Source organism: Acanthopagrus latus, chromosome 11 (genome assembly GCF_904848185.1).
Source record: "Acanthopagrus latus isolate v.2019 chromosome 11, fAcaLat1.1, whole genome shotgun sequence".
Taxonomy (NCBI): Eukaryota; Metazoa; Chordata; class Actinopteri; order Spariformes; family Sparidae; genus Acanthopagrus; species Acanthopagrus latus.
Genome location: NC_051049.1, coordinates 1,092,176 through 1,105,391, shown reverse-complemented (window position 1 = coordinate 1,105,391; position 13,216 = coordinate 1,092,176). Strand labels below are relative to the sequence as shown.

At 40.8% G+C, this 13,216-nt stretch overlaps 1 protein-coding gene across 6 annotated transcripts; it reads left to right on the top strand.

Annotated features, from left to right (window-relative positions):
• The first annotated feature begins 705 nt into the window (after window positions 1-705).
• Window positions 706-10,792, top strand: LOC119028646. Of its 6 annotated transcripts, none has more exons than XM_037114865.1 (6): window positions 706-859; window positions 6,093-6,238; window positions 6,516-6,635; window positions 6,871-6,895; window positions 8,184-8,225; window positions 9,542-10,790. In XM_037114865.1, the coding sequence occupies exons 2-6, from the start codon at window positions 6,101-6,103 to the stop codon at window positions 9,760-9,762; spliced, it is 546 nt and encodes a 181-aa protein (XP_036970760.1). In that variant the 5' UTR covers window positions 706-859; window positions 6,093-6,100; the 3' UTR covers window positions 9,763-10,790. The 6 variants fall into 6 exon arrangements, with proteins under 6 accessions (XP_036970760.1, XP_036970758.1, XP_036970762.1 ...); XM_037114863.1 differs by lacking the exon at window positions 706-859 and adding an exon at window positions 2,822-2,979 and having other exon boundaries at window positions 9,542-10,789; XM_037114867.1 differs by lacking the exon at window positions 706-859 and adding an exon at window positions 2,822-2,979 and having other exon boundaries at window positions 8,602-9,687.
• The last annotated feature ends 2,424 nt before the right edge of the window (window positions 10,793-13,216 follow it).

The following is a 13,216-nucleotide window of genomic DNA, read 5'->3' as shown; positions in this document are numbered from 1 at the left end:
TCGAAAACTACTCAGTAAAAGTACTTTATATAATTCATGCAAGAAGCTGAGGAAGTACTAAGTTGAGCAGTATATGAATCTTGGAGTACTTATTAAAACAATGTTTTGTTTTGTTTTGTTTTGTTCTTACGTCTTCCTTTACTTTGAAATTCGGAAGGATACCTTACTGATACCTTCAGTTTGTTACTGGGAATAATTAGTGTAAATGTTTCCTGTGTTTCATAGATTGTGAGAGTGCAGTCTGACCCACAGTTACCACCAGCAGCTCTCACAATGGTTTCATTACGATTACCTACCATAATATGTACAAGTGCCCCGCCCCTTTCTGTGACATCACTCTCATGAAGTCCTCATTCACATTTAATTTAATTAATTTTATGATAAAAGTACAGAACAGAAATCAATAACACTTGAGCTGAAGCGTCCAAATTGCCCAAATTCACCCTATTACAATATTATAGTAATGTAACTTGATTACATTCTGTTAGTATTGGAATAGTAACAAATAAAAACCAGAAAAAATAAATATCAACAAGAAAAAAGCAACTGATGGTCCTCACCCGGACTGGAACCCCTGGCGGAAATATAAGGTCACCTTGTGACACACCTGCTTTACCCACTGAGCTAAATAACTATGGACACGAATGATTTTCTCATTATATTTAAGTAAACCGATCAGTTAATTAGTTCAGCCCACATGTTTTTTGACGAATCCCGGTGGTGCGCGCCAAAAGGGGCGGTCTCGCTCGTTTCCTCCCTGAAATAACTGCATTTCCCTCCAAAACTTAAGATGCCTATAATAATGGCTGAAGGATCGTCACTCTGGTCGGAGCTGCTGTTCTCTGAGGACACGAACATGGTGAGTAAACTGTTCTGTATGATTCAGCATTATGTGTCCAGTTACCTGCTCAGTACAGGTACAGTAACTACCTCCATGTAAGTCCTACATGTGTGCGGGTTAACAGGGAGCCAGCCTCCCTCTCATGTCTGTGAGATTTGTTTTTGCCTCAAATGATTCTGAAATAACCCTGAACAGAAGCTGAAGACTTCTCATTTAACTGTTAAGTGTTGAGGTAAATTCGGCTGGAACATAATCCTAACTGACCTAATTAAATCCGCGATGGACGGTAATTACCATGATCCTTGGAGGGAGAACGGGCGTCTCATGTACAGATGCTTTGTATCTGGGTTTGAGTCCTGACCTAACCTGTCATCTCTGAAGCTGTCCAATCAATAAAGCCACACAAAAAATGTAAATAAATAAATAACTAATCATTCAAGACACAGCTGAAAGCCTACCTATGTGTCCTGGTTTTGTTGTCTAGAGAGGGCTAACTGGAACACTTCTGTACACTCTCAGTCACTATACTGTACATGCTTTCTCATTTTTGGAATTATTACTACATGCCTGGGATTTATAGTAATTTCTTTGTTAGTGTTGTTTTAACTTATTTATTTGCCTATAGGAAGAAATATGTACAAGAATAAAGGGTAGTGAAGCGAATTGCTTCATTTCTGATTCAGGTGTGAAAAAAGGAAACCAGTTGTGAGTATTGAGGCTGACAGTGTGTGTTCAGAGTGACAGCTGTTGCCGGGGTGACAGTCAATGGGCAGGTTCCACCTGATGCTTGGTAGCAAATCACATTCTGAAACCAGAGACATTAATCAGAATGGTCCCACTGCTGCTGCTGTGGTCACTCTGCTTTGGTAATAACTCATTCTGCTGTAAATGTTAGTGAAGCAGCTGGACTGTTACATGTGTAAATAGAAGGAGGGGAGCTGACGCCTCGCTCTGATCTTTAGTGTTTAATACTCTGTATGTTCTGAGATCTTTCAGCACAGAGTTGGTGTGTAACAGTGCTGCCAGGAGTAGCAGCAACAGTTGTAGTGCTGCTCTTTACAAAACTAAGGTAGGTCTGACTTGTTCTGTCAGTGCGGAAAGCATTCAGGAAAAAAACCTGGTCTGAGACTGATGAGGAGGCAGCAGCAGGTTGTCGCTGGGGGTCCGGAGGTTTTACTGGGATCGGCTGATGCAGCTTCCTGAAGAAGGATCTGATAGTAACTGGGCCTGTAGCTGTGGGGAGAATCATCTCACCGGTGATAAAGTGAGGCGTGTCTTTGCTGATGGAGCCGTTCCAACAGGTTCTCTGAGCCGAGGCCCGCTTTCTGTTTCAGGCAGCTGAAGGACACAAACAGCAGCAGGGATGGTTGAGAATAAGCTGCCAATGGAAACAATAAATTATGTTTAAATGTCTTATTATAACCTGACCAGAACTGGACTTTTAAGGTCAACACCAATATTGAGATGCATTTTTTTTATATCAGCCATTAGTATATTTTTTAAACATTAACACAGTCTTGATACAAACACCTTGGATCTGACCCAGGCCAGTAACAGGACTGTCAGCGGGTTGAGTTTCCCTCTTGTCCACAAATACAAGGTGGCAACCGACTGTTTCCTCACGCAGACTGAATGTATTAAAGAATACAACATACTGATGGCAAACACGTCTAAGTTCACATGTACAGTAAACACGAACTAATAAGGCAGAGGTCCCCAAACTCCCTTAAAAAACAGCAATGTTGAGACTTTGTGAGTTCGGAGAAACTTTATAAACCTGGTGACACGCTGGCCACAACACATTATTAACTATTTAGGTCTTCTCATTAATTCGGCGAACATTATGCGTGAAGATGATTATCTGTTTGCACAGATGTCATATAATTGCACTAGGGCTGACACTAGAGGTCGCTCCACATCAGCTGTTTACAACTGTCATGATCACCTGAGAGTGTGTGTTGGGGGGGGCGTCAGTAGGGTGACTGACGGCGGAACTTCCCGCAATGTTGCGTCACGCGTTTAGATGTTAAAAGGGGCTTGATGCGGAAGCGGAGAACAGTAAACGTTGATATCTACACTCATCATGAACCTCATGAGCGCTCGCTGGATGGTTCGCACACTCACATTCGTCATGCTTGGTAAGTTCATCCTTAAACTTTCTTTCTTTCTTTCTTTCTTTCTTTCTTTCTTTCTTTCTTTTTTGCGCGTCCAGATTTACGGAAAATCAGCCGAAACACGCTGATAAAGTTTGTCAGATATTCCTGTAACGGTGGAGATTCCCAGAAGAGAAGTGGGGCTTTCCACCTGACGGAGAGGGAGCAGGGATGGAGGAGGGCGCCGCTGTCAGCTCACTGTCGTCTCACTGCGGCTCAGCAGCAGCGCAAAGTCTCACTTTTTTAATATCAAAACTTATTAATTCACTCAGTAGTGCAGGAGGCAGAGAAAACCTTCAGTGAGCAGAAAATCTCAACATCGCAGCAGGTGATTCAGCTGTATTACAGTCTGACAGCTACACTACACAAGCATACTGTAATTATGACTTTTGCAATGCATGATGGGTAAATACTTGGACTATGACAGTTTACTAACTAAAATTTTGACCAATAACATGAATATTTTTTTATTTAAAAATGAACCATAGAACATAAATTTGATTACATTTTTCTTTGAAAAAAGACATGAAACATGTGATGTCATGCAAGTCAACACTGCCTCTGATTGGCTCATCCTGGCAGCACTCAGACGCCTCACAGAGTGGGCGGGTCTCTGTGACTAAGAGGTCATGGACATGGATGTAGATGCATCTACAGACACGACCTTCACATGTGAGCCCGGCAAGCCGAAAACAACAGTAGTTTTGACTTTTTTTGACTTTTTCCTCTCGAGTTGAGACGCATATTTCTTCTTGCATGTTAATTTTTTGTAGGCTATTATATTTTGTTTTACACCATATGTTGATTTATTTAATACTGAGTTAAATGAGTATAATGAGTGTAAGTAGTTGCTAAAGCTACTTTTTTTAGCAGTAGTTTTACAAACTACATTTCTCCAGGGGTAGACATGCAGTTTGTTCAAACTGCTTCCAGGCTGAACTACATGTAGTTTTACAAGTTGCGTTTGCAAAGTATCTTCCCCTACACTGACAATACATCTGTACTAAAATGCTAACAGCAAGCTAACAACAGCCCGTGGTAATAACTTGCTGACAGACCAACAAGTGGCTCCAACAAGGTGCATGAGCTAACATGCTAAAAGGTTAACAGCAGCTTAACATTGTGATAGCAGGTGAGGACAGTGAGTACAAGAGCACATGCAGCATTAGCAGTAAATACATGAGGAACATCAGAGAGTTAATGAAGAAACAATAAAGTTAATGAGTGATAATTAAAGTAGACTCGATTAACTGACAGACTGCTGCTCGTAGCTTTGAGGTGTGAATAACGAAGACTGCTGATCATTTTTAGAAACAGACAATGTGTCACTTCCTGTTTTTATAGCAGAAACACAAGATAATACTTGCAGCTATATCCAGTGAGAGAGAGTGTTACATAATGTGTGTGTGTGTGTGTGTGGGTGGGTGTTGTGGTGACTCTACAGATGACTTGCATTAAGCAGCTCGTTCATATTTGCATGACACTTGAGTAGTCGACTGAGATTAGTTTAACACTCTGAACCTGTTGGCCAGATTTCACCTGGTGTTTACGATCTGGGTCAGACCGCTGCAGGTGTCACCACACCCTCTGATGTCATCTGGTGGAGTGATCGTCACTGCACGTTCACTTCAGGAGCGCTTGTTCAAAGTTCAGTTCACGCGGATGGAAACAAACTATTTCACAATCATTTCTCCTGTTTTTTTTTTAAAATCTAGATTGGTTCGCTTCAGGTTAAACATGATTCATCCACAGCATCGTGCCGGTTGTCAGGAAGGACTTTCTGAGCATGTGAATATATATTTAAGTTATATTTTTAAGTGTGGCTGTTTGCTGGATGAACACTTATGGTTCCCAGGGCGCGGCCGGTGAAAGTGTGTTTTCCTTTTCCCTCTGACGGTTTAGTGGGGATGTTTGCAGTGTGACTCATCAGTCATGGTCTCCTGACTTACTGCCGCCTGCAGAGATGAAAATGTTGCCACTCTTACACCAGACGAGCTGCAGCTACTTTAACAAGTCTCACAAGCAGTTTGACAAAAATAAGATCTTAAAGTCTTTATGTCACGTCTGGAGGAAGAGTGAAATAAAGTCACTTTACATCTCTAACAGACATATTATCGCATGGCTTAAAAAGCATTTGTTACATCTGTTATCGGATGTCTAAAAGATAAACCTGTTAAATAAAAGACCGGCACAGATCCATAAAGATCCTTTTATTGTTGTTCTGACACTTTGCAGTTGACAGAATTTGACATCTACATTTGACCATTATTAGAATCCACCTCCTTTATTTACTTTATTGAGTTATGGAAACAAACCTGCAGGAGTGAAATCAGAGTAAATGAATCGTGTTTGAGGAGCGAGACTGTGATGAACCTGTGAACTCTCAAATGTAAACCGCAGTTGAACTCTTATCTCTGCCGCTCCTCGATACAATCAGCTCAGTTTACATGTCGTCTGTGCTGCAGACATCAGTTAAACATCAGCGTTTGTCGTGCTTCATAAAAAGCTCTTAATCGCTCTGAAACGCAGCTCTTTCATCGTGCTGTGATGGGGAGGTGTTGTGTTCACGCCTCGTTCACAGCAGCAGTCGTTTCATCTCCTCCCTGTGTAGATTCACGACGTCGATCTCATCCGTCTCCTTCATCTTCCGTCTTCATGTCTCGACCCTGTGACCTCCCCGAGACCTGCCGGGACAAATCAAATAACTTTCACAGTGATTCATCATAAAGAAACCCGCGACTGCTTTAATGTTACATGTAAAACCTGTTGGATGCAGACAGATTACAAACCACCACGGCTGTGAACAATAAAAAAAACAAATCTCAATTTTAAAAACATGGAGAGTTTCTGAACTCAGGCTCCGCAAATCCAGTGAAGATTTAATCTTACTAAAGGGTGTAAATATCTTCTCAGATCAGTTTGTGATCTCGGGGCTTCTGCAGACAGATTTGTTCCAGCAGCTGGACTTTGACCTGACATGTTGGGAGGAGACAGTATTTAGACTGTGTTGTGTCTGGCAGTGTCCTTTATATCCATGTGTGTTTGTCTGTGTCGATGTGTCATGAGTGACATCACTCAAGCATATGATCTGTTTTCAGTTGGTTTGATGTTTCCTGGAGCCGCTGCAGAGACTCAGCTGGATCTACGCTGTAATGTCACCCGACGACCCGGCGGTTCGACCCTGTACCGTGTATCTGAGCCCCGCGGGTCAAACAGATGTACGAGAGATTGGATGGGCCAGAACGTAAGTCCCTCACCGTCAGTCCTGACAGGGTTTATTAGAGAGAGATTACTGTATTTTAATGACATGAGTTCAGCTTCTGCTGCACCAAATATGCTGACTGAGCAATCTGTGACTGGAAACTCCCAACAACTCCACCAGCTTGTCTTCTTCTTATTGTGTGAGAAGGGTGTGGTGATCACAGTGAAACCCCCTCAGGGTGTTTTAGTGTACTAAAACTGTGTGGCACAAATCTCTGAACTTTAATCTGAGTAAATCTGAATCTGTGTTTGTTTTCCAGAATACAGTCTTTGCCAGAAACTCCCACACTGATGCAGCCCGGGTCCTGGATGTGACGGACACCTCCATCACCCTGAGAGGCTGCGAGGACTTCCTGCACCTCACACGGGACTGCAGAGAGGTACAGACCGCCTTCATATCCACCAATCACACGCTCACACGTCACATACACAACCAGCTTCAGCCTGGAGACGCTGAGTGAGGGATGTGGACGGGGATTCCCCAGATTTCTGAGGAAGAGAAAAGTTTAACAAAGACAGTGCAGCTTCTGTGTTGACATCAGCATGAATTATCTTTTGTTCACACTCAGCACCAACCTCCCACCCTCTCCTCTCTGTTTCTCCTCCTGTCTGCAGGGCTTTGAAGAGGCTTTCTGCACAGGTGAGTGTTCAGAAGAATCCACCTGTTCACCTGTTAGTGATTTCTGTCCACGCCCTGTCAGTAATGACTCGCGCTACTAATGAGGGCAGAAGGTTAAAGAAAGCTGGAGACTCAGTGACGAGTCAGAAAACTTTATCTCAGATTCTCAAGTGGAAAGAGTTTTCGCGGTGATGGAAACATTTGCTTGTTTTCTCATCACTTCCTGTTGTGTTTTCTTCTGGCAGCGACTGAAGAATTATTGCTCAACCTGATATTTTCCACTTGCACAATGCAGTGTGTCATACGTACAGTACATACAGCCTACCTCTGTAGTTATGTCGGTGCTTCAGAAACCTTGAACAGTTCACTGTGTGTTTTTTGAACCTGGCGAGTTGAGCCAGGTCAGCTAGCATAGCTGGCTTCTTACGAGCACCAAGTGTAAAAACACAAAAGCACAAAACTCTGGAAGCACTAAACCGTCACAGGTCAAACATTTTATTTTTTCTGTTTTCCTTTGATAACAAGTTAAATTTTATTTGTTTACCTGAGATGGGGGGGGGGGTCGTTTTCTTAGAGATCTCGATGAGACGATCTTTTTTACATTGTCGGCTTCAGTACAAAAATCTTATCTCATTAAAATGCTGTTTCAGCAGAGCGGGTTTTTAAAAGAAAAAAAGTTTATAATATTTAATACAAACAGATAAAAAGCACAGAGATAACTACAGATATAAACTGTACAGGACGTGCAGATCATCATGTGTAGGCAGTGGAAGCATCAGCATACGTGTTGTTGTTTGTGTGTTTGACTCCTCCTCCCTCCACTCACCTGTCGTTTCCCCGCCCCACTTCACCTGCACCTCATCCCCTCGACTGTGTGTGTGTGTGTGTGTGTGTGTGTGTGTGTGTGCAGTCGTGTTGTTTCCTCCCCGTGTCTCCACTTTTGGTTTTGTGATTCCTGATTTCCTTATTTGAACTTTGCTTCTCTTAGTTGGTACTTTGTGTTTTTGGTCCTTCGGCTCTTCTTGGCTTTGGATTCTTGACTGTTGTGTAATAAACGTCTCTGTTAGTTCTTTATCCTGTGTGTTTCTGCATTTTGTGTCCTCACCTTTTCACAAACCCTGATGACACATGAACCAAATTCAAAGCAAACTAAACATGAATTCCTGTTTCATTCAGATGAATTTTCTCTCTAAAACGTGGCCACATTAGTAACCATTGTAACCTTTTGTTTCAGTCAAAACCAAAGCTCCATTGTGTAAAAAGAAAAATGAATATCCGTCTTATCTTTCTCCTTTCTTGTGTTTTCCAGTCAACTGCAGTGAACCCCTGGCTGAGAGTCAGCCCCGCACTGGTGAGCCGCCTGTTTCCTGTAGTGAGACGTTCACTTGAGTTTGAGGTTTATTTAAACTGGTGTGACTGAACCGCTTGACCGCGGGACTCTGATTTCATAATCGCAGTCTGGAATGTGTTCAGAATCGATGCTTGTGATTTCAACATCAGTCTCTCGTCTTTCCCGCTCAACCTGTTTTAAACATGTTGCTGAAATCCAATTCAGAATGAGAATATAAGTCAGTGACGTAAAACACTGATTATAACGTCTTTGTTCTGTTTTCATTACATTCAGGCGTCAGTGTTGAGCATGCTAACCAGCTAGCTCCCAGCACCACTCTGTAGATTCAGCTGTCAGGAGGAGGAAATATTTTGACATCTCTTTTTCTTCTACACAGAAAAATACAACCATCCACCGTCTGAATTCAAGTCTCACATTTTGCTAATTTCTGTCAAATCTGACAAACCTGAAAGTCCTGCAGTTTAAATCAGGAGCTGAAAATTGCAGAAGCATACAATCTGAGTAACTCCAGATATATTGCACAATAAAACGTGTCCATGAAAATTGATTCTGTTATGAAGTTCCTGTATCTGTCAGGTTTGCACACACCTCTGGCTCTGTGCAGCTAATTATAGCACTGAAGAACTCAGTTGTGTGTGGTTTTGTCACAAAAATGCAGAAACTCTTTTACTGCACATGATTTATTTTTCCTGAGAAGTCGACATACAGGATGTGTGTCGGGGGATGTGGTCTTCGTATATCACAAGTTACCATCAAGGGGGTTTTTGACCTGATGACTTACTGTAAACCATCAGACTTCACCTTCACATGACAACTGCTAAATACAGCAGAAATATAGTCTTTGATTCAATAAGCACAAAACATTAAATAAAAGTTGTGAGTTTAACATTCACCAGATTAAAAGAGAAACTGAACTAAAAGAAGAAGTAGAAGCCAGCAGAGAGAAAAAGGAGCTGGTGCACTGCATCGACCCAACAGTGTCAAGGGAGACTGAACCGAGCTGCGGCCCGTCCTAACAGAACTCTGTAGGTCAGAGGTGTCAGTCTGACAGCCTGCAGCTTCACTTCACTGCTGAGTCTCATAATCAACAACATAAACTCAGAAATGTGAAGAAAGGAAATATTTTGACTCCTATTTTCATTATAAACAGAAAAATCCAACCGTCCACCGTCTGAACCTCAGACCGGTTTCATCTGCTCGTTAACTCGTCGTCAGACTCGCTTCATTCAGTCAGAAACACATTTCCAGGTTCCCTCACTGACTGTGTCTGTGTGAGCTAATAACACTGAGCTGTTTCCTCTCGTCTGTCTCCTCAGTGAACTCCACGCTGATCTGCATCTCTCAGAGTTTCTGTCTGCAGCCACTGATGTTTTGGATTGTGATCACCATCATCATCATCATCATCATCGCTCTATGTGTCGGCGTCTCCGTCCGTCTGTACTTAAGGAAACGCAAGAGAAAAGAGGCGGCGATGGAGATGGTTGAATACAGAGCAGTGAGTGATGTTATTAAAGTTCAGATAGATCAGTATATTTGATGCTCATCTGTGGAAGATGAGATATTGTATTATAAAAGTAATTATAATCAATCAGAATAAGAGCTATATAATAATCTTTAATAAATAAGAGCTATATAATAATCTATAATAAATAAGAGTTATATAATAATCTATAATAAATAAGAGTTATATATTATCATTATATATTACTTGATAGAGTTCCTGCAGCAGAGCAGTGACTTCCAGCCGGGTCACCTCAGCTGATTTCAGACTGTAATCTCACTTCCAGTTATTTACGGTGTTTTTATACAATAGATTTTAATATTTCAGTCCCTCTGGTGAAGCTTCATTCGTACTCTGTCCACATGGAGTGGCAACGGCTACGTTTTAAACATCAACTCATTGGTTTTAACTGATTATTTAACCTCCTCTGCTCACCTGCTAACTAGTTTTCATCCATTCTTTAGTTGCATCTTAATCGTTTTAGTGGCATTACTTTTTTAATCGAATCATGAATTCTTGTCTCCAGTTAGTCAAACTTCTCCCGGTTGGAAATTACTTGATCACACTTTGTATAGTTTGTACACAGGTCAGTTTATCTGATAGAACTCTTCTGGACTGGAAGTCGAGTCCAAAGCTGTCTTACTTTATTTTATTTCTTTTATATAATGTAATTGTATATTTTTTGATTTATTGTGTTTTTGTTGGATTATCATGATTTTATGTTGTAAATGGTCCTTTTCTTATCTGAGTTTTTCCAGTGAAACTCAAAATGTTTTGAATTCATGTGAAATCAGAGTTTCTGCTGTTTAACCACCTGAAACACAGAAATATTGATTAATGCAGCTTCAAAGACACTGAACTGCTACTCAGAGGACAGATCACCATCATTAGAGTTTGTGTATCGTGATGTCGAAGTGTCTGAATGGATTTTGTGAACACTGGACCTGTAGATTTTTTTTTTTTTTTTTATCTTTGTACTGTATGTGGTTTTATTTTCACTTGTTTGGTGTTTTCTGTTTAATAAAATGATTTGAAATGTCTCTCACTGGTTTCCTGTTGATAGTAAATTAATTACGACTCATTTGTTTGTTCAGTTTTTAACATAATAAAACTGGTGACGACGTTTAGATTCCGAATTAAAAATGTTTCTTCAGTTAACGTTCAGAAATGTGCTTAACATGTCGCCTTCATTCTTACTTATTATTTACATTAGTAAATGCTGCAGTTGGTCAGTGTGGAGCCGGTCTGAGAGACTCAGTGGAGTCAATCATAAATACTCAAGTAATGTGATATTCCAAAATTATACTGAAGCAAATGTAATTGTTTTTATTCCACCACAGACTTTCAGCCATAATGACTAAAGTGCCCACAAGTCACACTTCAGTACATGTAAAGATGTCCTGTTAAGATGTTACTTTGGTCAAAGTGAAGATCACCTATATGAATAGTGCTCGACTATATACTTTATACTATGAGTTATTATCACAACCGATATTCAGTATTTTCATGGAAGTAAAAAGTAAAAGAACATAGAAATACCCCAGCAAAGTGTCAAAAATAAAAAAACTTTGATATTTCCTGTTCTATCATCACCTCCTCTCTGTGGTTTCTCCTACGTGAGTCATTCAAGTTTCAGCTTGTCATCAAACTAATGAAATATGAGACTGTGAACATACATCGTCATAAAGACAACACAGCCGACAGCGTCATCAGTGACGTTGTCACGTTCAGCACTCACCAAAACCTGTTAAAGCTCAATAAAATGGAAAAAATAACAAAAATAATGAACAGGGTATGGCTGCATTAAAGAGCTGAATGGATGAGGACAGCAGTGGGACATCAACAGACTCTCTGTACATTTTGTTTCTGATGTGTTTCCTATAAACTGCATTAAACGACGTGTTTGTCAAAGAAAAAGTAAGAAAGATTTTATCAGCTACTGTAGATCTGTAAGATATCACACAAGCTCACAGTTCACCTTTTATCTGGTTTTAAAAACATTTATTTACATAATTTCATCATCATCTTATCAACTTTAGAGAAGTTAAGATGAGCCCGTCAGCGGAGTTTCTTGCTGCACGTCAGTGTGGGAACATGAGCCAGCTTCCTGAGGCGTCTGGGTTTTCTGTCTGTGAACACAGGACGCTTTCACTCATGAGTCATTCATCAAGCAAACAACAACAACAACACCATGTATCTTAATGATAAACTCATTAATAAGTATAATTCTTTGTGCCTTGGCTGCCGATAACCATGTTCTCAGCTCGTCCCGTATTTCATGTGTGCTGTATTCATTACAGTCTCATATTCATTATATTCAAATACCAATAAACTACAGCTACACGTACCATTTGTGTCTCAGATACAAACACACCCCAAGGATGAGGCCCAGCATGAGGAAGGCGATGGCCACGGGCAGAAGCCACTGTGGAGCAGCTGTCAGGCACAGAGGGAACAGACTCGATCAACATCTGAACATCACGTACAGACACGGACTCAACACAACGTGAATAACTAAAACTGTCAGCAGCAAATCAAACAAAAGCATCACATGATTAAAAATTCAGTTATAAACGTGGTGGATTCTTCATGTGGTTGAATCTAATTCCAAAAAGAGGAATATTTAGGAATTTCCCAGCAAACAGGGAACATTTAAGTTTTATTTTTAAACCTTGATAGAGGTGTCAAAGAATCCGTAGGGAACATTCCCAATGGGTACAACCCTCTAAGAACCTTGAGGGAACGTTCCTGGAGGGTTGTCTGAAGGTTACTGCTTGAAAACCTTTACAGAACCTTTAGGGAATGTTAGCTAACAGTTTCCTGAAGGTTAGTTTCGTAAAGCTGAAGTGTGTGGGTAAAGGGTTAAGTTAAATAACATAAAACTTTAATTACAATAACATCTCAAACTCTCACTCTGAAATTCACATTAAAGGTCTTTGCACACCAAGTCTGTTTTGTTCTGTTTTCTGAGATCTGTTGTAAAATACGTTGTGCACAGAAACCTTGAAAGAATTGTGATAACAGTGGACATGAGTGAGGAGAGTTTTTCCTACTGAATCATCACTAGAGTCACGTCCTCATGTGGTTCAAGATGACACTGCTCCTGTTGGATCTGTGAGACATACTGGAATCACACATTCAACAGGACCACAAGGGACACGTGGCAGTAAGGCAGGAAATTGCATTTGGTCTGGAGAATATTATGGCGGGAGGAAGATCCACAGGGGGTTTTTAATCATGACTGATGAATCTGGATGGGAAAAAAAAACTGACTTGGTGCGCTAACCCTTCTGGGTTTGTGAAGAGTGAATGACGCTCACCGTCGGAGAGAAGTTTGGGACAATCTGAAATGAAACAGATAAACATTTAAACATCACAACAATGACAGCAAAGATCCTTCCACACACGCAAGAAGGCATGCAAGAAAAATCTCTTCTGTGTGTCTGACATTTTTTAACTGTCACTCTTAATGCTGCTACCATCAACGTTT

What these genes read in the sequence shown, in the direction of transcription:
- LOC119028646 (XM_037114863.1), top strand. Translation starts at nt 2,925, where the DNA reads ATGAACCTCATGAGCGCTCGCTGGATGGTTCGCACACTCACATTCGTC. An exon ending in ACTCACATTCGTCATGCTTG is followed by an intron (nt 2,980 to 6,092) that starts GTAAGTTCATCC and finishes ATCTGTTTTCAG; the next exon opens with TTGGTTTGATGTTTCCTGGA. An exon ending in TCACACGGGACTGCAGAGAG is followed by an intron (nt 6,636 to 6,870) that starts GTACAGACCGCC and finishes TCCTGTCTGCAG; the next exon opens with GGCTTTGAAGAGGCTTTCTG.